The following is a 27,226-nucleotide window of genomic DNA, read 5'->3' on the forward strand; positions in this document are numbered from 1 at the left end:
TTTTGATTCTGAAGTCCATGTGCACATGCAGTGTGACCTGGACAACATCCAAGATTGGGCTAATAAGCAGCAAAAAATACTCCTGCCACATAAGTACCAGACAATGACCATCTCCAATAAGATAGATACTTCCCTTTGAAGTCATTAGCATTGCTATCTCTGAATCTTCCACTGCCAACTGGACTGGCAATTAGAATACTGTGGCTTTAAAAGCATGTCAAAAGCTAGGAATCCTGCAGGGAGTAACTTGACACATGACTCCCCAGAACCTGTCCATCATCGACAAGGCAGAAGTCAGGAATGTGATGGAATACTCCCAATTTGCCTGGATGGGTGCAGCTCTAACAACACTCAAGAGGTCTAAGACTATCCAGGACAAAGCAGCCCACTTGATTAGTACTTTATCCATCACCTTAAAATAAACCTTCCTCCATACTGATGCATGGTGGCAACAGTATTTGCCACTTACAGGATGAACTACAGTAACTCACCAAGTTTCCTTTGCCAGCATCTTCCAAAACCCATGACCTCTATCATCTAGAAGGGCAAGGGCAGCCTGCAAATTTCATTCAAAGCCACATATTCAAAAATGTATCGCTGTTCCTTTAGTGTCACTGAGTCAACATCCTGGTACTCCCTCACAAACAGTGTTGGGGGCCTACCTACGCTACAGACAGCAGATCAAGAACATGGCTTCTTACCCATCTTCCAAAGGGCAATTAACGATGGGCACTAAATGGACCAGTGACACCCACAACCCATGAATGAATAAAAACATGTTTTACTGGCCAAGCATCAATTTACAAAATGTTGTAGCATCAGTAAATATGAAATATATAAATATATAAAATATAAAGCTAAAGTCTGTGAACACCTCTAGATCTGTTGCAATTGATCATTTATTTGCATCAGATTATTTCTGTGAGAAGTCATATAATTCAAGTAACCTGGTCTTGGCCTGTTACCTTTTAACAATACTAGTTGCACATTGAAGAATCAGCTTTCATATTTTTTGAAGTTGGTTAAACTTTTGCCGCTATGCAGTCATTGAGACCATACAGATTTAATTGTGTTGTGTTAAGACTATAAGAAACAGGAGCAAAAGTAGGCCATTCAACCCTTTGAGCCTGTTCTGCCTCTCAATGAGATCATGGCTGATCTGTTAATCCTCAACTCTACTTTCCTGACTTTTCCCCGTAATCCTTGATTCCTTTATTGATTTAAAAAATCTGTCGATATCAGTCTTGAATATACTCAACAACTTTTTAATATAAAGAATTCCACAGACTCACTGTTGTTACGAAGTATAGTGGAGTAATTGTAGATTGGGAGGCAGAATTTGGTGTTTTAGTGCTTGGAGAGAGAAGCATTGTGTGGTCTCTTTAAAAGGTGGTGCTTTTTTTCTGTGTTTAGTGATTTAAAATGGATGTCTATGAGCAATCATTTGAAAATTTGCAAGTTTACAGAGAGCCCAAACTGAAACATTTATGTGGAGAGGCCATACAGTTAGCAGGCCAAGCAGCAGTTTTTACCAAGACTGAATTTAGCCAATCAATTTGACACTTAGATACCAAAGCCTATTAAATTTAAATCTGATGATTTTGACAACATGGGACTATTGTAAGATATACTGAACAAGGAACAAAATGGAGACAGATGTTCTGATCTAAAGTTCATCCGAAACTTAGATTAAAATTTTTGAGCTCAATGTTGTGTCCAGAAGAGTGTAGAATTCAAGTTATTTTTAATTTCCTCATTGATGTTGACATCACTGGCTGGGCTAACATTTATAGCCTGTCCTGAGATCTCCTTGAGAAGGTGGTAGTGAGCTGTCATTTTGAACTTCTGCATTGCATGTGCTTTGGGTAGACCCATAATGCCATTAGGGAGAAAGTTCCATGATGTTAGGGAGGAAGTTGACATAAGTAGGAAAGATGTGTTGGGTAGGCTAGAGGTTATTAAGGTGGACAGATCCCCAGGACCGGATGGGATCTATCCCAGGTTGCTGAGGGAGGCGAGAGAGGAAATAGCTGGGGCCCTGATCGATATCTTTGTGGCATCCTTAAACACAGGTGAGGTGCCAGAGGACTGGAGGGTTGCTCATGTTGTTCCCCTGTACAAGAAGGGTAGTAGGGATATTCCGGGTAACTACAGACCAGTGAGCCTGACGTCAGTGGTGGGAAAGTTGTTGGAGAAGGTATTGAGGGATAGGATCTATTTATATTTAGAAATGAATGGGCTTATCAGTGATAGGCAACATGGTTTTATGCGAGGGAGATCGTACCTTACCAACTTAATAGAGTTCTTCGAGGAAGTGACCAAGTTGATAGATGAAGGAAGGGCAGTTGATATCATATACATGGACTTTAGTAAGGCGTTTGATAAGGTTCCCCATGGTAGACTAATGGAGAAAGTGAAGTCACATGGTGTGCAGGATGTTCTAGCTGGGTGGATAAAGAACTGGTTGAGCAACAGGGGACAGAGAGTAGTAGTTGAAGGGAGTTTCTCGAAGTGGAGAAGGGTGACCAGTGGTGTTCCACAGGGGTCAGTGTTGGGGCCACTGTTGTTTGTAATATACATAAATGATCTGGAAGAGGGCACTGTTGGTATGATCAGCAAGTTTGGAGATTACACAAAGATTGGTGGAGTAGCAGAAAGCATAAGGGACTGTCAGAGAATACAGGAGGATATAGATAGACTGGAGAATTGAGCGGAAAAGTGACAGATGATTTTCAATCCAGACAAATGTGAAGTGATGCATTTAGGAAAGACTAATTCTAGAGCGAATTATACAATGAATGAAAGAGCCTTGGGAAAAGTTGATGGGCAGAGAGATCTGGGAGTGCAGGTCCATTGTACCCTGAAGGTGGCTGCACAGGTGGATAGAGTGGTCAAGAAGGTATATCGTATGCTTGCCTTCATTGGATGGGGTATTGAGTATAAGAGCTGGCAAGTCATGTTAACATTGTATAATACATTGGTTTGGCTGCATTTAGAATACTGTGTACAGTTCTGGTCGCCACATTACCAAAAGGATGTGGACGCTTTGGAGACAGTGCAGACAAGGTTTACGAGGATGTTGCTTGGTATGGAAGGTGCCAGCTATGAAGAGAGGTTGAGTAGGTTAGGTTTATTTTCATTAGAAAAAAGGAGATTGAGGGGGGACCTGATTGAGGTTTACAAAATCATAGACAGGGTGGATAGAGACAAGCTTTTTCCCAGGGTGAAGGATTCAATAACGAGAGGTCACGCTTTCAAGGTGGGAGGTGGAAAGTGTAAGGGGGATGCACACCGTAAGTACTTCACACACAGGGTGGTGGGCGTTTGGAACGTGTTGCCAGCAGAGATGGTAGAGGCAGGCACAGTATACTCATTTAAGATGTGTCTGGACAGATGCATGAGTAGGTGAGGAGCAGAGGAAATGCTTAGGAATTGACCGACAGGTTTAGACAGTGGATTTGGATCGGCTCAGGCTTGGAGGGCCGAAGGGCCTGTTCCTGGGCTGTAAATGTTCTTTGTTATTTTGACCTATAGATACTAAGGAATGGTGATGTATTTCCAAGTTTTGATATTGAGGGGTTCTTGCAAGTGGTGGGTTTCCCATGTTTTGCTGCCCTTCTCCTTCTACATGGAACTGGTTGTTTTGGAAGGTACACTTTGAGGATTCCTTAATGTTAGGTCCCTCTCACGAGTTCCCCTGTACATCTAACATTGATCATCCTTCGCAAACCACTTCAGACCTCTCTCTCTTTCCCCTTATACTTGCTACAGTCTGTTTGGACTGCACTGATTATCAAGAATTGCTACCTTTAGCACAAAATAGCTTGTGAGCCAGTTTCAAATTTCTTGTTAAGTAGTTGCTGGTTCCAAGGTACCAGAGCGACACAGGGAATGTGAATGCTCTTGTGAACACTGTTGTGAGCAGTGCACTATTTGCTGTTATTTATCTAGTTAGGTAATCTCTTGGGGAGGTGATGGCCTCGTGGTATTTATCACTGGCCTGTTAATCCAGAGACCCAGATACTGTTCTGGGGACCAGGGTTCAAATCCTGCCATGGCAGATGGTGCAATTTGAATTCAGTTTAAAAAAAAATCTAAAATTAAAAATGTCCATGTATCCATTGTTGATTGTCAGAAAAACCCATCTGGTTCACTAATGTCCTTTAGGGCAGGAAACTGCCATCCCTACCTGGTCTGGCCTACATGTGATTCCAGACCAACAGCAATGTGTCTCTGGGCAATATGCAGAAACACCGTTTTTATACAGCTGTAACCCTCCAGTGTTGGAATCTAACTGCATCATATCCTGTTGGCAACTAACACATGAGCTGAGTGATTAAATTTCTGATAAGATTGCACAGACATCAGTTTGCTCTGGATTGAATCTGTATCGATTTAATGTGCTAATTTCAATTTTATTATTTTGGAATGCTCTTTGTATACCTAGTAATTGTGTCACCAAAGAAATGTACAGAATTGATATGCCTGTAATTATTATGTTACTGGCCAAGTTATCCAAAGGTGCTCATTCCTCATCCAATTATGGTATTTTGAGAAATTAAACTCTTCCATTGGAAGCCAAAATTGGTCATTGCTCTGATAAACATTATCTTTAACTTGTTTATTTTGTTTTGCTGGTAATCCTGGGTTTTCTCTGTAGAGATATTGATAAGTAATTGTGAGTTACTATTGAGGACACTTTAGTGTTCTTCTGTTTCTTTAGCTTTCCTAATAGTTAACAGCCTATGTGGCTGAGACACAAAAGAACAGGAAATGACCATTTTGATTTCAGAAAAATCCGTTTTCAATGCTCAGCAAATGTGCTTCATCCTAATTTGTTCATCCTACGTTTGTTAGGAATTGGCTATTGTTTCAAGGTGGAAAATCATCTGAAACACTTGTCCTTTTGGAAAACTATGGATAGCAATGCTGGCTCAATGGTTAGCACTGTTGCCTCACACCCTTGGGCGACTGTCTGTGTGGAGTTTGCATGGTCTCCCTATGTCTGCATGAGTTTCCTCCAGGTGTTGCAGTTTCCTCCCTCAGTCCAAAAATGTGCATGTTAGGTGGATTGGCCATTCTAAATTGCCCCAAATGTCCAGGGAACGTGTGCACTGGGTGGATTAGTCATGGGAAATGCAGGGTTACAGGGATAGATTGGTGGGGAGTCTGGGTAGGATGCTGTCCGAAAGGTCGGTGTGGACTCAATGGGCTGAATGGCCTGCTTCCACGCTGTAAGGATTCTTTGAATCTATGACTGTATCTAATCTTGCAAACTAGATTTGAAACAGGCCTTCTGGAATTTCTTCCATCGGAGGCAAAAGATATATGCAAGGGAAACAGTTTCAGAATTTATTAGTTTTTTTTAAGTATCTCAGTATCTTATAGTGTAGTTTTTTTCCCCCAAAGATTTACCATGTTTTTCACACTATGCATTTAGTGAATGTCATAAAATAAAGCTGGGGCCATTGACCACTGCCTTGGATGGTGGCCTCCTTATCCTTTTCAATCTGGCAATGGTTGTTTCAAGCTTTCTAACAGCTTGCCACTTCTATTGGCAGGCTTCAGAATTAATACCAAACAGCGAGAGTCTTTCCTGTAAACAACTGCCTTTCTCTATTGTCTTCTATGGTGGTATTTTTCTGCATGTAATTCTTACAGACTTGGAAGGAAGGAAATTCTGGCCTTTTGTTACAATGCAGCCTAAACAAGTTGTACAATCTGGCAACCACAATTGTTACACTGCAGAAAGAGGCAATCTGACCCAGCTCTCCAAGTATCTTAATCTAGTGCCAATCTCCTGCCTTTTCCCCCATCCCCTTGCATTGTATTTAATTAATCTTCTCAAGCTCTCTTCAATGACTCAATTGAACCTGCCTCCACCATATTTCCAGGCAATGCATTCCAGACCCTAACCGCTGTAAACTGAGAAAAGTGATGTGTTTTTCTCGCTTCTCATTTGGTTCTTCAGCAAACCCTTCAAAAACTGTGCAGTCTGGTTTTCAATCCATTTGACTAGATATGGTGATTTCCCTATCCACTCTTTCTAGACCCCTCATGATTTTGGAAATTTCTATCAAATCTCCTTCCCCACTCCAAGGAAAACTGCCCCAGCCTGCCCTAAAACTGAGGTATCTTATCCCTGGACCCATTCTTGTCAGCATCTTCCACACTTTTGCCAGTGCAGTCACATCCATTTCTCAGTGTGGTATCCAGAACTGTACACACACCCAGCTCAGGTCTGGCCAGTGACTTTTATACAGTTCATCATAATGTTCCACTCTTGTACAAAAGTCTCCTGTTTATGAAACTTAGAATACTTATTGTTTTACTAATAGCTCTCTCAGAGTATCTTGTCACTTTTAATAACCTATATATTGTTGTGAAGATGTGGGTGTACTGTACCTTTAAGAGAGTTAAAAGCTAGCAGAACTGCCTGACAGCACCAAGTGTTCTGATCAAGATATAATGTAACCTTTTGGTCGAATAGCTCGATTAGCTGGGTTGCCTGGACCTGACAAAACAAATTCGAATTTGGCCAATCAGTTTAAATTATATCCCAAAAAATACCAAACTCCAATCTAAAGAGCCAAGGAAACAATCCGATGCTTTGGGGATATAAGACCGAGAAAACCTGAACAGTTGAGAGAGAACTGCCAGAAGGCCAACAGATGTAGGCTCTCTGAGAGGTATCTGCCCAGAGAAGGAGTTGCACAGAGAAAAACATTAGCACCAACCTGGAGAGCAACTCTACAGAGGAAGAGAAAGAGAAGATTCAGCCGCTAGCTGGTTTTGAAATTTGAATTTTTCAGTAAATCTTAATTGGGGGTTTTATCAGACTAGTATTATAGAATGGAAAGTAAATAGTTGTTAGTTAATTATTCACTGTTATACTTTAAGAAATAAAGTTGTTAATTTTTACTTTAAATAATTGTTGGCCTCTCGAATTTTCACCGATTACTGCACGGGATATATCCTTTCTGTGTTGCTGGTTTAAATTAAGCGGAAGGGTTCACCACATGTCATAACGGTTTGGGGGCTCATCTGGGATTTGAACAGTTTGGGGGGCTTTTGTTTGTGGTTTGAACAGTTTGGGTCTGGGATTTGTGATTTGAACTGGTTTAGATAGATTTGGTACATTTAGAAACCCTTAGGTTAGTGTCCTAGATCTTTAAATAAAATGTAGGTGAGGCAATTTGTTTAATTTCAGTGATTTGTGGTTGATTAAATTAAAAGTGAGAGAAATGGCTCTTAAAATTGCTAAAGAGGTTCTGGGATTTGAAGATGATTCTCAAATTTGCCAAGAAACTTTAAAAGGAAAGAAAAAGGCCATACGGCACGGTGGCACAGTGGTTAGCACTGCTGCCTCACTGCGCCAGAGACCCGGGTTCAATTCCCGCCTCAGGCGACTGACTGTGTGGAGTTTGCACGTTCTCCTCGTGTCTGTGTAGGTTTCCTCCCACAGTCTAAAGATGTGCAGGTCAGGTGAATTGGCCGTGCTAAATTGCCCGTAGTGTTAGGTGAAGGAGTAAATGTAGGGGAATGGATCTGGGTGGGTTGCGCTTCGGCAGGTCAGTGTGGACTTGTTGGGCCGAAGGGCCTGTTTCCACACTGTAAGTAATCTAATCTAATCTAATCTACTTTTAGAATTAGCAAGTAAGTTAAATTTGGGTTTAAACAAGGATCAAAGTAAACATCAAATTATAAGGGAATTACTCAAACATATATGTGTGTCAGCGAAACAAACATGTGCAGTAGAAGTAGAAAAACTTGAATAACAATTGAAGAAAATGGAGTTAGAAGATAAACAAAGGGAGAGTGAAAGAGAGAAAAAAAAGAGAGAAGGTTCTTAACTGAGAAAAGAGAGAAAATTTGAACTTGAGAAATTGTGACTTAGCAAAGTCAAGTTAGCAGGATGGAGATTAAAAGAGAAGGTAGTGATATATACAAATATGTCAAAACTTTGCCACGTTTTGATGAGAAAGATGTTGAAGCCACCTTTGTTTTATTTGAAAAATTGGCTATGCAGGTGGAGTGATCTGAGGGTTTATGGGTAATGTTAATTCAGACTAAACTGGTTCGCAGAGCTAGTGAGGTATTTGCCATGCTGTCAGATGAGGGGTCAAGAGATTATGAAGAGGTTAAACAGACTATTTTAAGTGCTTCTGAATTGGTACCAGAAGCATATAGACAGCGGTTCAGAAACACAAAGGAACCAGGTCAGAATTATGTTGAGTTTGAAAGAGTTAAACATAGTCATTTTGGTAGATGGGTGCGTGCTTTGAAAATAGATAGAACCTTTGAGTCTCTACGAAAGATTACTCTGTTGAAGGAGTTTAAAAACTGAGTTCCAGAGATGATAAGAATTCATGTGAAGGAACAGAAAGTTCAGGAAGTGAGAAGGGCAGCAGAATTAGCACATTAATACATGTTGTGCATAAGACAAGCTTCTGGCCAGAATTTTATCCTGTGAGGGATAGAAGTTGGGAGAAGGGGAGATCTTACACTATAAAACCAAGAGTAGCATTAAAGAAGCCCAAGAGGGTGGACAGGAGGTGAAAGGCCTCAGGTGTTTTCACTGTAATGGAGTGGGACACAGAAAATTATAGTGCCGGTGGTTTCAGAGGGGCTCTGGGAAAAGATGTTTTCACCGCCAGAAGGTGGGACACTGTATTGTACACCATGCGGAATAGAATTCTTTTAAAATTGTTTTTCCATATTCTTTGTACCAAAGTGCATCACTTCTCATTTCTCTGCACTGAACTTCCTCTGTCACCTATCAGTACAATCCACCAAAGTGTCGAATGTCTTTTTTGAAGTTCTACGAAGCCATCCTCAATTTAAAATTCTTCCAAGTCTTACATAAGAAATGGGAGCAGGAGTAGGTCATCTGGCCCCTTCAGCCTGCACAGCCATTCAGTACGATCAAGGCCTCCGGTCCACTCACCCACCAGCACACCATAACCCTTAATTCCTTTACTGGTTCAAAAAAATCTATGTATCTTTGCCTTAAAAACATTCAACATGGTAGCCTGAACTGCTTCACTGGGCAGGGAATTCCATAGATTTGCAACCCTTTGGGAGAAGAACTTTAAGATTGTCCTGTGTGTACCAAGATCTAGATCATTTAGATATATTACATATATAATGAAAAGCAAGGGTCCAATACTTAGCCTGGGGAAGCCACCAATCATCTTTCAGTGTGAAAACTACCCATTAACCATTACACTCTATTTCCTATCCCTCAGCCAATTTTGTGAGCGGTTACTACTGTCCCTTTTATTCCACGACCTACAATTTTCCTCAAGTCTGTTGTGTGGCACTGTATCGACGGCCTTTGGAGGTCTATGCCTAACACATCAACCCTCTCTGTTGCCTCTTCTAAAAAATCCTGCTAGTCAGTAGAAAAGAATTTTTCTTTAAATCCATGTTGACCCTTACAAATCAATCCACACTTTTCCATGTGAGTTAATCATTGTTTTGCTTAAGAAGTTTATGCACCACTGAAGTTAAACTGACTGGTCTGTAATTGCTGAGTCAATCCTTACAACCTTTTTTGAACAAGACAGTAACGTTTGTAATTCTTCAGTCATGTGGCACCACCTACATTTAGGGAAGATTGAATGAAATTGGCCATTGCCTCTGCAAATTGCACTCTCATCCCTTCAATGCATCTCATCTGGTCCTGATGTCTTAAGAACTCTAGGTACCAATAGCCAATGCAATATCTACTTCTTAATCAATCTTAAACTATTCTAATGACTGAGTTTCCTCCTCTATAATGCCTGGCAGCATCTACTTTGTTGGTTAAGACAGACGCAAAATAGTCATTTAACACCTCATGCGTGGGCTTGGCTCCAAGTGCAATTCCCCCTTTTAGTTCCGAGTCAGCCCTATTCCTCCTCATACCACCATTTAACTATTGAGGTGCTTCTTGAAGACTTTGGGATTTATTTTTAAAAGTAGAACGACTTCAACATCAAATTATTTAAAGATATTGATAGAAAGAAATTTTGCTCCGAGTAACTATTGCATCCCTGGGGATTAATCTCAAACCTAGAGATGAGATATATAATTCAAAAAAGATTCACCAAAGACCAATATGACAGTTTGAAGTTAATTCCTCATGTAATCTGTCACATGTAACTTAGGTGCACTGAATATCTTCAGTGCATCCCTGTACAACTCTTAGAGCCTTAGAAATGTACAGCAGAAACAGACTCTTCAATCCAACTCGTCCATGCCAACCAGATATCTTAAATAAATCTAGTCACATTTGCCAGCATTTGGCACGTATCCCTCTAAACCCTTCCTATTCATGTACCCATCCCGATGTCTTTTGAATGTTGCAATTGTACCAGCCTCCACCACTTCCTCTGGCAGTCCATTCCATACACGTACCACCCTCTGTGTGAAAAAGTTGCTCGTTAGGTATCTTTTAAATCGTTTCCCTCTCACCTTAAACCTATGCCCTATAGTTTTGGATTCTTCTCTCCCGATCCCCCCACCTTCGTCCACCCCGTTGGGCCAAGACAGCAATTAAATTACATAGTTCTCAAGTGGATTCATTAAAGGTGAAATTGATTGATTTTATTTATTGTCACATGTACCAAGGTGCTGTGAAAAGCTTTGTTTGCAAGCAGTACAAGCAGATCATAGTAAGCAAGGATGTACAAATCAAAAAGACTTTGTAAACTGTATGCCTCTTTGAACAGGGCATGTGCTAGGTGAGATCAGCGTTAGCAAGATCAGCATTATTTGAGGCTAGAGTTCATTCATCAGTCTAATAACGGCTGGGAACAAGCTGTTCCTGAACCTGCTGCTACGTGTGTTCAGGCTTCTGTATCTTTTGCCTGATGGAAGACGTGGTAGGAAATGACTCTGGATCAGTGGTGCTGGAAGAGCACAGCAATTCAGGCAGTATCCAACGAGCAGCGAAATCGACGTTTCGGGCAAAAGCCCTTCATCAGGAATAAAAGGAAGAAAAAGCTTTTATTCCTGATGAAGGGCTTTTGCTCGAAACGTCGATTTCGCTGCTCGTTGGATGCTGCCTGAATTGCTGTGCTCTTCCAGCACCACTGATCCAGAATCTGGTTTCCAGCATCTGCAGTTATTGTTTTTGCCTGGTAGGAAATGACTGCCAGGGTGTGATGGGTCTTTGATGTTGGCAGCCTTTCTGTGACAACAAGCCATGTAAACGGAGTCCTTGGATAGAAGGTTGGCTTCCACGATGGTCTAGACCGTGCAAACCATTTTCTGTAATTTCTTACACCCCTGGGCAGAGCATTTGCCATACCCAGCTATTGTGCACCCGAGTCAAGAATGTGGTGCTGGAAAAGCACAGCCAGCCAGGCAGTATCCAAGGAGCAAGAGAACCGACATTCCAGGTGTAAGCCATGCACCCGGACAGTATCCTCTCAAAGGTGCATCTATAGACGTTGGTGAGGATGCTTATGGATGTGCCAAATTTCCTGAGGAAGAAGAGGCATTGTTGTGCCTTCTTGACTGTTGCATCTATGTTGTTGGTTATTGTCACTCCTGGGAACTGGACGCTGTCCATCCTCTAACCTCAATTCCATTGATGTAGATGGGGGCATGTTTTCCTCCTTTGTTTCTAAAGTCAATGATCAGTTCTTTAGTTTTGCGAATGTTGACAGAGAGGTCGTTCTCATTGCACTACTTCACCAAACCATCTATCTCCCTTCTGTATTTTGACTCGCCATTGTTGGATATCCGTCTCACTGCTATGGTTCATCACTGAACTTGTAGATGGCATTTGTTTGAAATTTGACAACATGTGGGTGTACAGGGATTACAGTAGGGGCTGAGGATGCATCCTTGGGGGGCTCCAGTATTGAGTGTTATTTTGGAGGAGCTGCAGTTACCTATCTTTTCTGATTGTGGTCTGTTGGTCAGAAAGCTGAGGATCCAACTGCAGAGGGTGGAACTTAGACCAAAGTCATGGAGTTTTGAGATCAGTCTGGAGGGGGTAATGGTGTTGAAGGCAGAGCTGTAGTCAATGTAGTCTGACTTAGGTATCCTTGTTGTTCAGATGTTCCAGGGATGAGTGCAGGGCTAGGGGTATAGTATTCACTGTGGAAGTGTTATGTCAGTATGCAAGTTGTAGGGACTCGAGACAGGCTGGGAACTAGAATAGATATGGACCATGACCAGCCCCTCGAAGCACTTCATAATTATTGAGATCAGAGCCACTGGGGCGGTAGTCATCAAGGCACATTCCATGTGCTTCCATGTACAGGAATGATGGCGGTCTTCTTGAACCAGGTGTAGGAAGGAGAGGCTGAAGATGTCAGTGAATACCTTCATGAGTTGGTCCACACAGAATCTGAGTGCTTGGCTGGGGACACCATCCGGCCCATCGCTTTCCTTGAGTTAACTCCCAGGAAGGCTGATCTGATGTCTACAGCAGTGACTGAGGGAGCGGGTGTGTCCAGGGCTGGCTGGGCAGGTGTCATCACCCTGCTGGCATTCTGCTCAAACTCATAAAGCATTGAGTACATCAGGGTGGGATGTGTTTACAGATGGTTTCTACACTGATGTCTAAAATTGAAGAAAAAGTACCAGGCTGGGGGTGAATCTGGCAACAACCATAAACTATCCACAGCTTGTTTTCATAGGTGAGACTGTTGGTAGTTGATTGGAGTTGTGCACACTCCATCTCCCCAACGTATCCAGCAGGAATGCACGTTGCCCACCCACCTGGTGTTTTAAATGCAAGCCACCTACAGTAAGTTTTTAAAAATGGAATGCTTATCCAAGAATGGCCTGAGCCACTGGAATAGATATTAATTGTATTTATTTGGTTTTATGTATCTGGCTTCAAGCAGTTTGTTTAGTTCTACAATCATATTGACCAGTCTCAGGATGTAAGCAGCATTATAGGTGTGGTCAGTATTCTGACCCCTCCCAACCAGATTGAAGAAGTAGCCCTGTAACAGCACACTGTGGATAACTTCAAGTAAACAAGCCATCTTGTTACAGTACAGTTACAGTGCTCTTATTTTATCTTGAAGTAAAAGTTAAGGGAATGAAACTAGTATCCTTACATACAGATAAGGAAGGACTCTTTGACTGGGATAACACATCCATCCTAGGATAAGCCAAACAGAGGTATGCATAAGAATTCCTAGAAGCATGGCATTCCAACCGGAACTTTATCAACAAACACATTGACTTGGATCCCATTTACCACCCACTGAGAAAAAGAACAGGAAATGATATCACCATAGAAATGATGTCACCACAGGAAATGACATCACCAACCCAAGTAAACCCAAACATATAAATAGAAAGCAGGCTACACCACCAGTGCTTCATCTGGAGGCTCACTGAAGATGTTATCTAGTATGGTGATGAAATGTCTGAAAACGAACCTTCCAGTTCGGCGAGCATACCTGCATCCAGAAATGAAACTGTTAATTAGTTTAGATGCTTGCTCAGTCTCAGTTTTCCTCATCTTAAGGTAGTCCTTCTTGCTGAATTACAATTCATAAGATCTAAATGATCACTTTTCTGAAGTCTGTCCTATCAGATGTATTTGGACAGGGGATGTTGGTGAGGCTATGTTTGGAGTACAGTTCTGGTTGCCCTGCTACAGGAAGGATATTATTAAATCTGAGAGGGTTCAGGAAAGACTTACCAGGATGTTGCTGGGAATGGAAGGTTTGGTTATAAGAAGAGGCTGGATTGGCTGGGACTTGTTTCACTGAAGCATAGGAGGCTGTAAGGTGACCGTATTGAGGTTTATAAAATCATGAGGAACATAGATAAGGTGAATAGCATTATTCTTTTCCCTAGGGTGGATGAGTTCAAAACTAGGGGGCATATTTTTGAGGTGAGAGGGGAAAGGTTTAAAAGGGACCTGAGGGACAACATTTTCTCAGACACAGTGGTTCATGTATGAAATGAACTGCCAGAGGAAGTGGTAGTTGCAGGTACAGTTACAACATCTAAAAGACATTTGAATTGGTACATGAATAGGACAGTTTCAGAGGGCTATGAGCTAGTTCCAGGTAAATGGGACTTCGTTTAGTTTGGGGAAATTTGGTGAGTACGGATGGGTTGGACTGAAGGGTCTGTTTATATTCTGCGTGACTCTGACTGTAGAAGGGCGAAGGCCCGAGCAACTAATTCTCCGCTATTCCCATTCTATCCACATACTTGTATCCCTACTCGAAATTGTATACCAAAAGTTAGATATTTCCCTTTTCGCTAGTTCAGGGACACTGCACTTTTTAATCTTTTGTCCCACAATCTAACTGAGCCCAGTTATTGAGCCATTTGCTGGATTTTCTCCATGAGGCAGCAATGGGATGAATTGTTTTGAGGTATTTAATTTAAATTTAAATAATGTCTTTGTGTAACTTAATGGAAATAACTCTTGGTGCTGAGGAGAAGAATGTTTCCCATGTATTGTCATATGGCGTGTGCAATATTGTAGTCACTACAGAGTAACAAAGAGTTCATTCCCTCGACATTGTGTTAAGACTCCATTTGAAGCTTGAGTGAGACATAACTGTTACCCAATTTGTGTTGAATTGTGCAATTTAGTCAAATACAAAGGAGACAAGATTGAAGCTGTTGAAATTGTTTTTAAATAAATGTATTTAAAAAAGTCAGCATCAAGTACTTGCATTCATTTAAAACATTTAATGTAGCATCATGTCCTAAGATGCTTGACAGGAGCTTAATCACCCAATAAATAGGATATTAGGACAAGAGACTAAAGGCTTCGTCAAAACACCGAAATTTCAAGGATCCTCTAAAGGAGTAGAAAAAGGTGGATAAATGTAGGGAGAAAGTCTAGAGGTTAATGCCTCAACAGAGGACATCACTACCGATGGCAGTGCAAGAGCATCATAGAATTTACAGTACACAAGAAAGAGGAGATGCAAAAGAGATTGGAGTTGATGACTAGTGTTGTTGGAGACTTGGAGGGCAAAGACATGCAGCCAGTGGACGGATTTGAAAATAAGAAAAAGGGCTCTGATCTTCAGTGTCAGTGAACTGAGCACCATTATAGGTCAGTGAGCATCAGGATGGTTGATGAACAGGACTTGCAGTGAAAATAATCTTTCACCAATTGCTGGGTCCCAAAGGTTAAAACTATGTTATAATTCATTAAATCCAGTCTCCATGCCCTGAATAAAATATCCATGGCCTATCAATCTCTGTAGATGACGTCTAGCTGGTCTTCCAAACTTCGAAATCTCAGTGGTCCATTTGTGAGTATGTTCACACTGGCATGTAAGCACAATCTGAATAATTTGGAGACATTTAGGTGAAAGAAGTGATTTTATTTCTTTTCTAAAATTAATTAAGGTTTGACTTCAGCAGTTATAGAGGAAGTGGTTCGTGTAGAAGTTAATTGGTTGTGGTTCCATTAACTGGATGCATTGCATTCTGTTGTCATAGTGTTTCTGTTTGGTTTTTCTCACAGGAAGTATTTGCGTGATGTGGATCGTCAAGTGCTCGCCAAGCGGGCATTAATTTTCACAGTCAAAGTGCTTGAGGACAACTTGAAGGAACTATCTGGGGTAATTCTGCCTATTATTACACTACTAATTGACGGCCCTTTCATCTAGTGGTTAATAGGAGAGGCTGGCCAGCAATGGGCTCCATGCCTCCTTTCCCCAATCTGCAGAAACATTGGTTGGGAATTTGCCGTAGATGATCGTTTTTCTGATCATTTTAAGTCTGTTCAGAGCAGATGTGGTTCTGATGGACTCGAGTTAGCTGTTTTTTCACAATTGTTTGGATTCATGTGCTATCACAAGCCAGCTTCAATTAGATCACAAAGAAAATAATGGTTTCTAGTTGGGTTAGGTACGTTGAAACTGACAACCACGTAATTAAGAATAAAATTATTTAATATCCGGAAAGAGGGTAAAGAGAAGGGGTGTCTTTCTTAGGCTTCAGAAACCTGAGGTAATGGGTGCCTGCAGGTTTAAATAAAGAATATGGATTTGTTGATGGGAAGTAGGATTATTTGCCATCCAAAGAAAGGGAACAGTGTCAAGGGAAAGTCACGTGGGTTAACCATGTAACAAATGTTTTCCTCCATTGTTCTTCCTGCTTAGATTTCTGAAGACCAGATTCCTAAATCTTCAGGCTCTCCAATGGGGGAGATGACAACAGATGTTTCAAACAAGCCCACTGCTGAGGAGCACAAGGGCGTTGTGACCAAGAAACTCACCAACTCTGATGGGCATTTGAGAAACACAGAGAATGGGGTAAAGGATATCCCAAGAGGCCAGTCACCCCAGGTTATGAACATGGAACAAGGGGATAAAAATGATCCAGTATTGGGTGACATTAGCAAAGCATGCATCGGCACAGAGGAGCCAATGGAACTGGATAGCTCTGTTGAACAGGGAAAATTGGAATTTTCATTCAAACCTCCCAGTGGTTTGGATACAGAGCACAGCAAAACTGTTGGGGTTACTGAGGGGAAGAGTGCTGAGTGTAAACCTACCGAACTGTCTTTGGAGGATTTGAGCATAAGCTCAAAGCAGCAAGTCTCAACAGGAGTGTCCCATGTCGTGGCCAGTCAGGTGGTCAGGAAAACGAGCAGGAAGAGAAAATTGATAGATGACACAGAATCTGGGAAAACATTGCTGTTGGATGCATACAGGGTCTGGCAGCAAGGTCAGAAAGTTATGACTGTTGATCTGGGAAAGATTGAAAAGATCATGTCGGAGACCTACATGCTGATTAAACAGGTATAGTACCGTTTTTATGTTTTACAACTTAGTTCTTAAGAGAAATATTTAATCAATCGTTTTGAAATGATGTTCCATTAAGCGCTGCACTAAACAGTTTTAACCTCAAAACTGAAATCTACAGATTGTTCCTCGTAAAGTATCCCAGTTTTAAGCTGCTGGCACAAATACACTTGACGGCGAATTCTGCTGTGAATCATTGTAAATAACAGCTCAGTTTATCATGTTGCTTTGCCGTGTGGTTTCGCACTATGGTGGCACAGTGCAAGAATGTATCTGTGTACGTGTAACTTCTTAAACAATCTTCATGTTGCATCAAGATGAAAGAAAGGTGGAGCAGGGAGCCTGGGCTCCTGCTGAGGGTGCCTGATGATGTTGAAAAAGGAGAGTCGGGGTTGATATGCTGACTATTTCCCCATCAGGCAGAATAGCAGGAGATTTTGCCCTCTGCAGCTAGGATGGCAGGATGACTATGCTGTGTATTTGTGCAGAAATATTCCAGGAAGTAAGTACATTTCATGTTGGTTTTATGTGAAGAATACATATTCTGGGACATTAGCATATATGAAAATGGACTAATCTCACTGAAAGCAATCTGCCTCTGTGGGGAAAATGCTACTGCTTTGTCACCTTGAGAGAATTTAAAAACTGTTTTTCCTAAGCTTGTTTATAAACATATTGGCAAGATATTGTTGTATAATGTGTATGCTTTCCCTCAGTTTTTACTAAGTACTCACTATGAAAATGTAAACCTCAGCTGTTTCGGAACTACTCTGGGACCACAACATTGCACCATATTTGTTAGTAGTGAGTGTTACAACTAAGTTTGCAGATGATGTGAAATTAGGAAAGATAGGGGTGGCATGGTGTCTCAGTGGTTAGCACTGCTGACTTACTGTGCCAAAAACCTGGATTCGCTTCTATCCTCGGGTGACTGTCTGTGTGGAGTTTGCATGTTCTTCCTGTGTTTGCATGGGTTTCCTCTGGGTGCTCTAGTTTCCTCCCATAGTCCAAAAGTGTGCAGGTTATGTGGATTGGCTGTTTCAAAATACCCATAGTGTCCTGAGATGTACAGGCTAAAGAGGTTAGCCCTGGGAAATGCAGGTTTACAGGGATAGGGTAGAGAGGTGGGTCTGGGTGGCTACTCTTTGGAGGGTCAATGTGGACTCGATAGGCTGAATCTCAATCCTTTATCTCAACGGGGTTGGGTAGAAAGGAGAGCCTTGGTGTGATCTTCACTGGAACATCCCACCTCAAGAAGCCTTGTCAGGCACAGACTTAACAGAATGACAGAATGATAGTAAGGAAATTGTGGTAAGATCCTTCACTGATTGGAATCATAGCCAGAAACAGGTAAGGTGGTTGTGGTTGTGAGAACCTAGCCATTTTTCAACCCTAGAACATCGCTGCAGGAGTGTCCCAGGCTTTAACCATTTGCAGCTGCTTCATCAATGCCTTTCCTCACCATCAGGTCAAAGGGAGATACTTGCTAATGATTGCACACTGTTGCACATTTAAAGTGCATTGCAAATTGCCAAATCTGGCCTATTTGAGATCTACTGGACTGATTCAATCATAAATGCGTGAGAGCTTCAAAGAATTCCTAGCCCTTCTTTCAGATTGGTATCTAAGTGGAAACCATTGGGAGTTTCTATACTCCTTTGTCTTTCATTAGAATGCCAGTCAGGGTTCAAAATACGCAGGCAGCAGGTGAATTTATTCTTGAAGCCCCACAAATAGCCTGTGACAAGGAATCTTGTGGTACTTCTGGGCAAGAAGGCCTGGGTTCAAGTCCCAATGCTCCAAAAAGTGTCATAACATTTCTTACCAGGTTGATTTAAAACAAAATCAAAAAAACAATAGCCTATTACAAATCAAAGCAAGGTGTATTTTTATTGGAGGTGTAGTGACCACAGGTGAAACAGCGTTTGTGAGGGAGCTACTTCTCCAATTACCAATTCTGGCACGCCCATAATTACTGCACCAGCTTCTCCACTCATGGATTTCTTTTCTCCCACTCTTGATGCTCCTTCAGAGACAGAATTTATAACTAGAGGAACAGCAAGAGGGGGTCGGAGGGAACTTGTGATTGGAGGAGCTGGGGCAGTCATTCTTTTGAGTCTTGCGTCTGCCTTGTAGACGACTTTTAGTTATGTCATTATCAATGGTGTTTAGGGAAGCTGAGGAGAAGAAGCTCAAGGGGACAAAAAGAGGAGGATAAAGGTGTCTGGAGATGCAGTAATGATGCTGGGAGCAGGGCTTAGAAGAGCCACTGCTCAGCCTCGTGCCCTGATCCATCGTCTATCCGCACAGACAGTGCGCAGTGGCAGAGCCCAGATGAATTTGTAGGATTTATATTTGAAGGAAGGTAAGAAATGAAGGATATTTGCAGAAGTACCGGTTCATGACTATTTTTGAGTCTGAATTTGGTGCCGTTCATCATCTAATGGTGCTACAGCATTAACTTGCATCTATTCCCCTTGTTCAGCTGGCTGGTTAGCTCAGATGGTTGGATAGCTGGTTTGTAATGCAGAATAATGCCAACAGTCCAGTTGAATTTCCAGCACCAATTGACTTTTTCTAATGAGAGAACAGCCCATGAAACTATTGATCCTCTGTGACAATGACAACTAATCCCTTTGTTGTACAGTAGCACTCTTGAGTGTCCATATTCTGAAGTGTATTTCAGCACTCACTTCACACAGAAATATTATGTAGTGAGAAACTTCAAACTGACTGAGTAAAATCAAAAAGTGCTGGAGATTTGCAGCTTGGAGTTCATGTCTAAAAGGACCCTCAGATGTGGGACTAACTTCCAGTGAGCTACTTTGTGTCAAGTAGTTAAACTTTAAATCTGGAAAGGGAGTACAAGATATGTTTTCTAATAAACTCACTTTGTTTATAAAAGGAATTTATAGGCAACAGAATATTAGGTCTTGGCTCGCAGATTTCAAGGTAAAACATTTAGTTTTGTTTTGTACGTACACCCATGCACACAGATATGGAAATGTGTTGCTGGAAAAGCGCAGCAGGTCAGGCAGCATCTAGGGAACAGGAGAATCGACGTTTCGGGATTCAGGATTCCTGAAGAAGGGCTAATGCCCGAAACGTCGATTCTCCTGTTCCCTAGATGCTGCCTGACCTGCTGCGCTTTTCCAGCAACACATTTCCATCTCTGATCTCCAGCATCTGCAGACCTCACTTTCTCCTCATGCACACAGATATGCCTACCCACATAGTTAGGCTTTGTGCCGTCTTATATATCTAATGAAAGAAATCTTTTTTTAAAAAAAATAACAAATACAGAAGGTGATGTTACTGCATGACTGACTGCGTCAGCTAATAAAGAAGTGAGTGAGTGAGAATGGGCGAATAAAAGACCCTGAAAACCAATTACAACAGGCCTTGAGAAAATCTCAAAGAGCCCTCTGAGGGGGAAACATTTGATTCTCGGTGCCAACTGCTATTTTGAAATTAATTTAGAGCTCATTTCCATTCAGATTCATGATCTTTTGTCTCCTGATTTTGTTTGGAATAATCAGGGGATTTCCTCTTGATGACCTATTTTGAGATTTTACCAATTAGGCCAGTAGTTCCTGACTGGGACAAGAGCAAAATACTAAGGATGGAGGAGATCGGAAATAAAACACTGAAAATCCTGGAAATACTCAGCAAGTCTGACGATGCCCGTGAAGAGAGAGAAAATTAATGAGCCAGCGCTTTTTTTGTCAGAAATGTTTTTATGCAAGGTCATCAACTTGATATGTACTGTGTATCTCTCCCATAGATGTTGCCGGACCTGTTGACTTTTTCCCACCTGTTACTGTCTTTATTTCACATTCCCAAATGTGACTTCAGTTTAGTTCTTCACGAGTTCATTTTTGTAGGCGGAGCCCAGGGGCAGTTTAAAGGCCATTTCATGACTAGAGTCTGTACATATCAGTCAGACTCCAGTTGACGATATTGCAAAGCTACTATATGGAGTAATCCTCGTGCAATTATAAACGTTACTATCCAAATCAGACTGCTGTACATGATGGTTTATATGCCAGAACCATTCTGGCAGTTTATATTCTTAGCACGCCTCCTGAGTTGGCCCTGATTGGTTATAAACTACTGGTTAATGATGAAAGAGAGATTACTATCTGCTTGGGCGTTTTAATTTTTGACATTTATCTGTGTGGGTTTCTACTAGGTGCTCTGGTTTCCACTAGGTGCTCTGGTTTCCTCCCACAGTCCAAAGATGTGCAGGTTAGGTGGATTGGCCATGGGAAATGTGGGGCCATGGTGATAGGTGGGATGCTCTTTGGAAGGTCATTGCAAAGTCAATGGGCTGAATGGCCTCTAATTGCACTGTAGGGGTGCTATGATTCAATACTCTGCCCCAGCAACTGTAATCACACCCACACACTCCTCAACCTATACTGGCTAATTCCAATTTCGTAGGCATCTCTGATTTTAATCATTCTTTTAGCCTCATTGCATAGGTTTGAACATCTTCCACCTGTACCACCTCTCACTCCACTTTGTTAAAACCTACCCCTCTGCCCAGCCTTTAGTTACATGAGGACATAAAAACTACGAGCAGATGTAGGCAATTCAGCCTCTCGAGCCTGCTGTCATGTCATCTTCAACTCAACTTTCCTGCCCACGCTCCCTAACCCTTCATTGCTAAAGTCTGTCTATTTCTGCCTTAAATCAACTCAATGCCCCAGCATCTACTGCAGTCTGGCATTGTGGATTCCATAGATTCATGACCCTTTGACAGAAATAATTTCTCCTCATCTCTGTTTTAAATTTGCTACTCTTTGTCTTAAATCTATGATAGCACATTCTAGGTTGCCATGAGGGAAAACATACTCTCTACGCCTACTTTCCCCCTCCCTTTAGCATTATATGTATCTCAATTAGGTCATCTCTTATTTTTCTAAACTCCAGAGGGTACAGGCAAAACCTGTTCAATCTCTCTCTGTAAGACAAACCCCTCATATCTCTGGAATCAATCTTGTCAGGCTCCTTTGAATTGCCTCCATTATAACTACATCCCTCTTTGAGTAAAGAGACTAAGACTTTGCACAATACTCCAGGTGGGCCTTACTAATGCCTTGTACAGTTGCGGCAACATTTCCCTATTTTCATACTCTCTCCCGTTAGCAATAAATACCATTAATGTTCCTTACTACCTGCATACTAGCTTTTTGTGATTCATGCACAAGGTCTCCCAGATCCATCTACACCAAAGCACTCTGAAGTTTCTTTCCATTTAGATATTTTACCTTTTTATTCCTCGAACCACAGAATAAGTTTATCTCCTTTTGGTCAAAGGAATAGAAAGACAACCTCACATTTATTCACACTAAACTCCACCTGCCAAATTTTGGTTTGTTCACCTAACCTATCCATGTCCATTTGTAAATTTCTTATTTCTTCAATGTTACTTACTTCTCCACCTATTCCAGCATCATCTGCAAATTTGGTGTATATCCCTACATCCAAAACATTAATATAGAATGTAAATAGTTGGATCCCAAGGACTGAACCCTGTGGTACCCCACTAGTTACATCTCGTCAATCAGAAAAAGACTTATTTATCCCGCTCTCTGCTTTCTGTTGGTTAGCCAATCCTCTATCCAAGAAAACATATTAACCCTCACCCTGTTGATCTTACTTTGTATATTGACCTTTTGTGTGGCACTGTATCAATTGGTTTTTGCATGTACAGTTATATTACATCTAAAGGGTCCCCATATTTAAATTGCTTGTTACATCTTCAAAGAACTATAGTGAACTAGTCAAATATGATTTGACTTTCATAAAACTATGCTAACTCTGATGGATGCATTTCAATTTTCCAAATGTCCTGTTATTACTTCCTTAATAATGGATTTCCCAATGACAAATGTTAAACTAACTGAACTGTATTCTTCTAATTTCTACCTCCCTCTATTTTTGATGAAGGATTTTATGTTAGCATTTTTACAATCCACTTACCCACATCCAGGGAAATTTGCAATATTATAACCAGTAAATCCACTATCTCTGCTGCCATTTTGTTTAAGACCCTGAGATGTAGGCCGTCAGACCCTGGGGATTTGTCTGCCCTCAATCCCAGTAGTTTGCTCAGTACTTTTTTCCCTAGTGCTGGTGGTTGTCCTAAGTTCCTCCCTTTCTATAACCTCTGCATTTACCTGTTACTATTGGGATGGTGTTAGTGTCCTCCACTAGTGAGAGCTAAAGCAAAATATTCGTTTAGCGACTTTGCCATTTCTGTGTTCTACACTATTCATTCCCCAGTCTCATCTTCCAAGGTGCCAGCATTCATTGTAGCTATCTCTTCTCTTTCATATAATTATAGAAGCTTTCGATATCTGCTTTTATATTTTGTGCTAGTTTTCTTTCATAGTTTACCTTTGCTCCTTTTATGGTTTTTCTAGTGACCTTTTGGTGTCTTTAAACGTTTCCCAATCTTTCACCTTGCCGCTTGCCTTTGTAATATGGTATGCTTTAGTTTTTGTCTTTGTATTATCGTTCATTTCCTTGCTTAGCTATGGACTTTTTTTTCCTTTCTTAAAACCTTTCTTCCTTTCTGGAAGATATTTTAGGCGGCAATTGAGTATCTCCTTTAACAGCTGCCATTGCTCATCAATTTTCCCACGTTTCAGTCACTCTGTCCAATCCGCTACGGCCAGATCTATTCTAATGCCTATGTAATTACCTTTGTTTAACACCAGAACACTAGTGTGGGACTCTAATTTCTTGCCTTCCTATTGAATGTGAAATTCTTGTGTGTTGTTGTCATTTTTCCCTGGATAATCCTTTACCTGGTATAATATCACCTTATGTGTTTCTATGTGAGATGTTGTTTGATGACCCTTCTGTGAAACAATTTGGAGTTTTGAAATTAAGATTTTACTGCTCTGTTTCAATTTGACTCCGGATCAAGACAAACATGTTAAGATTTTGTAGCTTGAGATAGCAGATAAGTGGGAGACTATATGCTAAACCTTCACCTGTAAAATCGTGGACCCATTCAGAGTACACTAGTGTGTGGCTCCCCAAAAAGAAGATCGAGCTTTGGCAGATTCTGTGGTGTGCTGAAGGAATGAAAATATTGCTGAAAAGTAGATCATCAATATTTTTAAGTGCGAATTGAATTAGTACCTTTTATTAATCGTGACATAGAGGCTTCAGAGAAAAGGCATGAAGTGAATAGCACCTTCCCTCAGCATTAGGTCAGCAGGAAGTAGATGTGTTCTAATGATTTATCTTGGAATTTCCATGTTAAAAATCTCAGTTAATCCTGTAACATTTGGATTAGCTCTATCATTTGTCTCTGTTCATTGTATTGTCCCTGTTCATTCAATTGTCTTTCAGCTTCCGAGATGCACTGTAAAAGCTTGGACCTTCCTCAACATAGTACTGACCAGTAGCTGATCAACATCAGCCATACTCCATTACAATAATCCCCTTTATTTTATGTCTGTCTCTGGTAACATTCACCTGTTTTTCTCTAGGATTTGTTTAGTGACCATTGACTTATAAATTGCAAATCTGGCAGAACTATACCTTATCCTCATAAAATCTCTTGCCCCCACCTGAGGTATAATCTACAGTTGGTTTAAGGGATGGAATACAGAATCCATGCTGAACTGATATGGTTACTTTGTTTCTCATCAATGTTCCACATTTATTTCTTGAGTTGAGGCAAGGATGGAAACTAAACAAGGCTAGTTTTTTCTATGGTTTCTGCAACATTTGTAATTTCTGGGGAATGAGCAATTAAATGACACAGAAGGCTTCCCATTTCTATCATGCCTCTGTCTTGCTTAACGTAATCAAACAGCCATCATGCTTTTGTGAGAGGAAACCAATGTTTGACAAATTCCCTGAAGATCCTCAGACAGAACCTTCCAAACACACGATCACTTTCATCTGGAAGGACAATGGCAGCAGTTATATGGGAACACCACCACCTCAAACTCCCCTCTGATCCACTCACCATCCTGACTTGGAAATATATCACCATTCCTTCACTGTCATTGGGTCAAAATCCTGGAATTCCCTCCCTGAGGGCATTGAGAGTCAACCCACAGCAGATGGGTTCAAGAAGGCAACTCACCACGACCTTCTCAAGGGCAACTAGGGACAGGCAATAAATGCTGGCCAGTCAGCAAAGCCAACATCCCACAAATGAATTTTAAAAATTGGTAGAACTCCTTAAGGATAGAACAAACAGAGTTAATAAAGGGGAATCAGCAGCTGTGCTGTATTTCAGTTTCCAAAAGGTATTCAATAAGGTGCCATGTAAAAGTAAATTGCACAAAATTGGACCTCTCAGTATTGGGGCTAATGCATTCACGTGGATTGAAGCTTGGTTAACATACAGAAGACAGAGCTCAGAATAATGGTTCTTTGTAAGGTTGGAAGGATGTAACTAGGGGAGTGCCCCACGTGGGTCCTAGGTGCTCAGTTATTTACTATCTATATTAATGACGTGGCAGAGAGTAATGAATCCAAATTTGCTGGCGATATGAAAATAGAGGGAGGGACATGGTTTGATGAAGACACAAAGAATCTGCAATGGGAATATAGATAATTTGAATGAGTGGCAGATGAGGTTTAAGGTAGGAAAATGTAAGATCATGCACATTGGTAGGGAGAATCAAATGCCAGACCATAATTCACATGGAGAGAGACTCCAAAAAACTGTAATGCAAATGGATCTGGATTTCCTGTACATGAAACATAAAAAGTCAGCATGCAGTTGCAGAAAGTGACCAAGAAGGCAAATGGAATTCTGGTCTTTATTGCTAGTTGGTTGGCATTTTAAAATAGGAAAGTTTTGTTACAATTGTATAGTTTGGTGAGATGTACCTGGGGTAGCATACACTTTTGGACTCTGTACTTAAGTAACGATATATTAGTATTGAAGACTGTTCAAAAGAGAATCACTAGGCTGACTCCTGAGAGGAAGTGTTTGATTTATTAAGTACAGGTTATACCTTCATTCATTAGTGTTTAGAAGAAGAGGGATGGTTTTATTGAAGCATAGAAGATTCTGAAGGAACTTGACAGAGTAGATCTTGAGAAAATGTTTCCATGAGTGGGGGCATCGCAAGCTAAGGACCATAGATCCAGAATGAGGGGAAACTTATTTAAAACTGAGACATGAAGGAATTTCCTCTCATGGAAGGTAATGAATAATTGGAATCTTCTTCCTCCGAGAATTGTGGAGGCTAGATCGCTGAAGTTATTTCAAGGAGGTAGGTAGCTTTTTGAAATATCAGAGAATTGAGGGCTTGGAGCTGGAATGAAAGAGGAATTGAGGCCTGAGGCAGATCAGCTGTAATCTTGTTGAACAGCAGGGATAAGTTTGAGTCAAATGCCCTATTCCTGCTCCTATTTCTTATGTTCTTACCTTGAAAATGCCCTCTAGGCATTTCTTTCAGGTGGCTTGGAGATTTGAGAGTTCCAGTTCAATGGTGCCCCATCAAACAAGCTGCCATCCTCTCCCTCTCTTTTTCTCTCTCCTTTCTTGTATTTTACCTAACCCTTTCATTGTTTACCCAAGATGGAAGTAATGCTCCATCTTTCTTCAAACCATAAATTTCATATAAATTTTCCAAGTGTTATTTTAGACAGAGCATTATTGTATGTTTAAAATGGGCTTCAGCCAGCCATATGTCCAGTGAAAGCACTTGTATCTGTAGTGTGAAAACTATGTCATTACTTTGAATGCACGTTAGTCGAATTTGTAACATAGAACATAGAACAATACAGCACAGAACAGGCCCTTCGGCCCACGATGTTGTGCCGAACATTTGTCCTAGCTTAAGCACCCATCCATGTACTTATCCAATTGCCGCTTAAAGGTCACCAATGATTCTGACTCTGCCACTCCCACAGGCAGCGCATTCCATGCCCCCACCACTCTCTGGGTAAAGAACCCACCCCTGACATCTCCCCTATACCTTCCACCCTTCACCTTAAATTTATGTCTCCTTGTAACACTTGTTGTACCCGGGGAAAAAATTTCTGACTATCTACTCTATCTATTCCTCTGATCATCTTATAAACCTCTATCAAGTCACCCCTCATCCTTCGCCGTTCCAACGAGAAAAGGCCTAGCACTCTCAACCTATCCTCGTACGACCTATTCTCCATTCCAGGCAACATCCTGAAGAATGATGGCTATTTGATCTGGAAACTCCAAGACGTCACAATGTTTTCTCACCGGAAACAATGAATGTCTACTGTTTTTTCAGACTGGGTAAATAGAAACACATTAATTGTATGGGGTAATCCAGCATAGGATGGCTTGAAACAAAAAGTAATTTCTGTCATTTGGTTTAACTTCTTTGTTGTACTTTGCCTTGGAGAACCAGTTGAATGTTATAAGTGTGCTCAGGTTTTCCTTTGGTTCACAAGTTATCTTTCCTTCACCATTTTTTAATATTGAATGGCTTAAATAGATCTCTGTGGAG

General features: G+C 41.1%; 1 protein-coding gene across 5 annotated transcripts in view; it reads left to right on the forward strand.

Moving 5' to 3' along the window:
- The window catches only part of cabin1 (calcineurin binding protein 1), a 513,604-nt gene that overhangs the window by 353,725 nt on the left and 132,653 nt on the right, over window positions 1-27,226 (forward strand). For all 5 annotated transcript variants that reach the window (XM_088000226.1, XM_088000222.1, XM_088000224.1 and 2 more), the window contains 2 exons: window positions 15,461-15,557; window positions 16,101-16,742. In XM_088000226.1, coding sequence (XP_087856352.1) covers window positions 15,461-15,557; window positions 16,101-16,742 — 739 coding nt within the window. The remainder of the gene's footprint in view (window positions 1-15,460; window positions 15,558-16,100; window positions 16,743-27,226) is intronic.

Source organism: Chiloscyllium plagiosum, unplaced genomic scaffold (assembly GCF_037043375.1).
Source record: "Chiloscyllium plagiosum isolate Xiang-an unplaced genomic scaffold, Cpla_swu_hap1 HiC_scaffold_24, whole genome shotgun sequence".
Lineage (NCBI taxonomy): Eukaryota > Metazoa > Chordata > Chondrichthyes > Orectolobiformes > Hemiscylliidae > Chiloscyllium > Chiloscyllium plagiosum.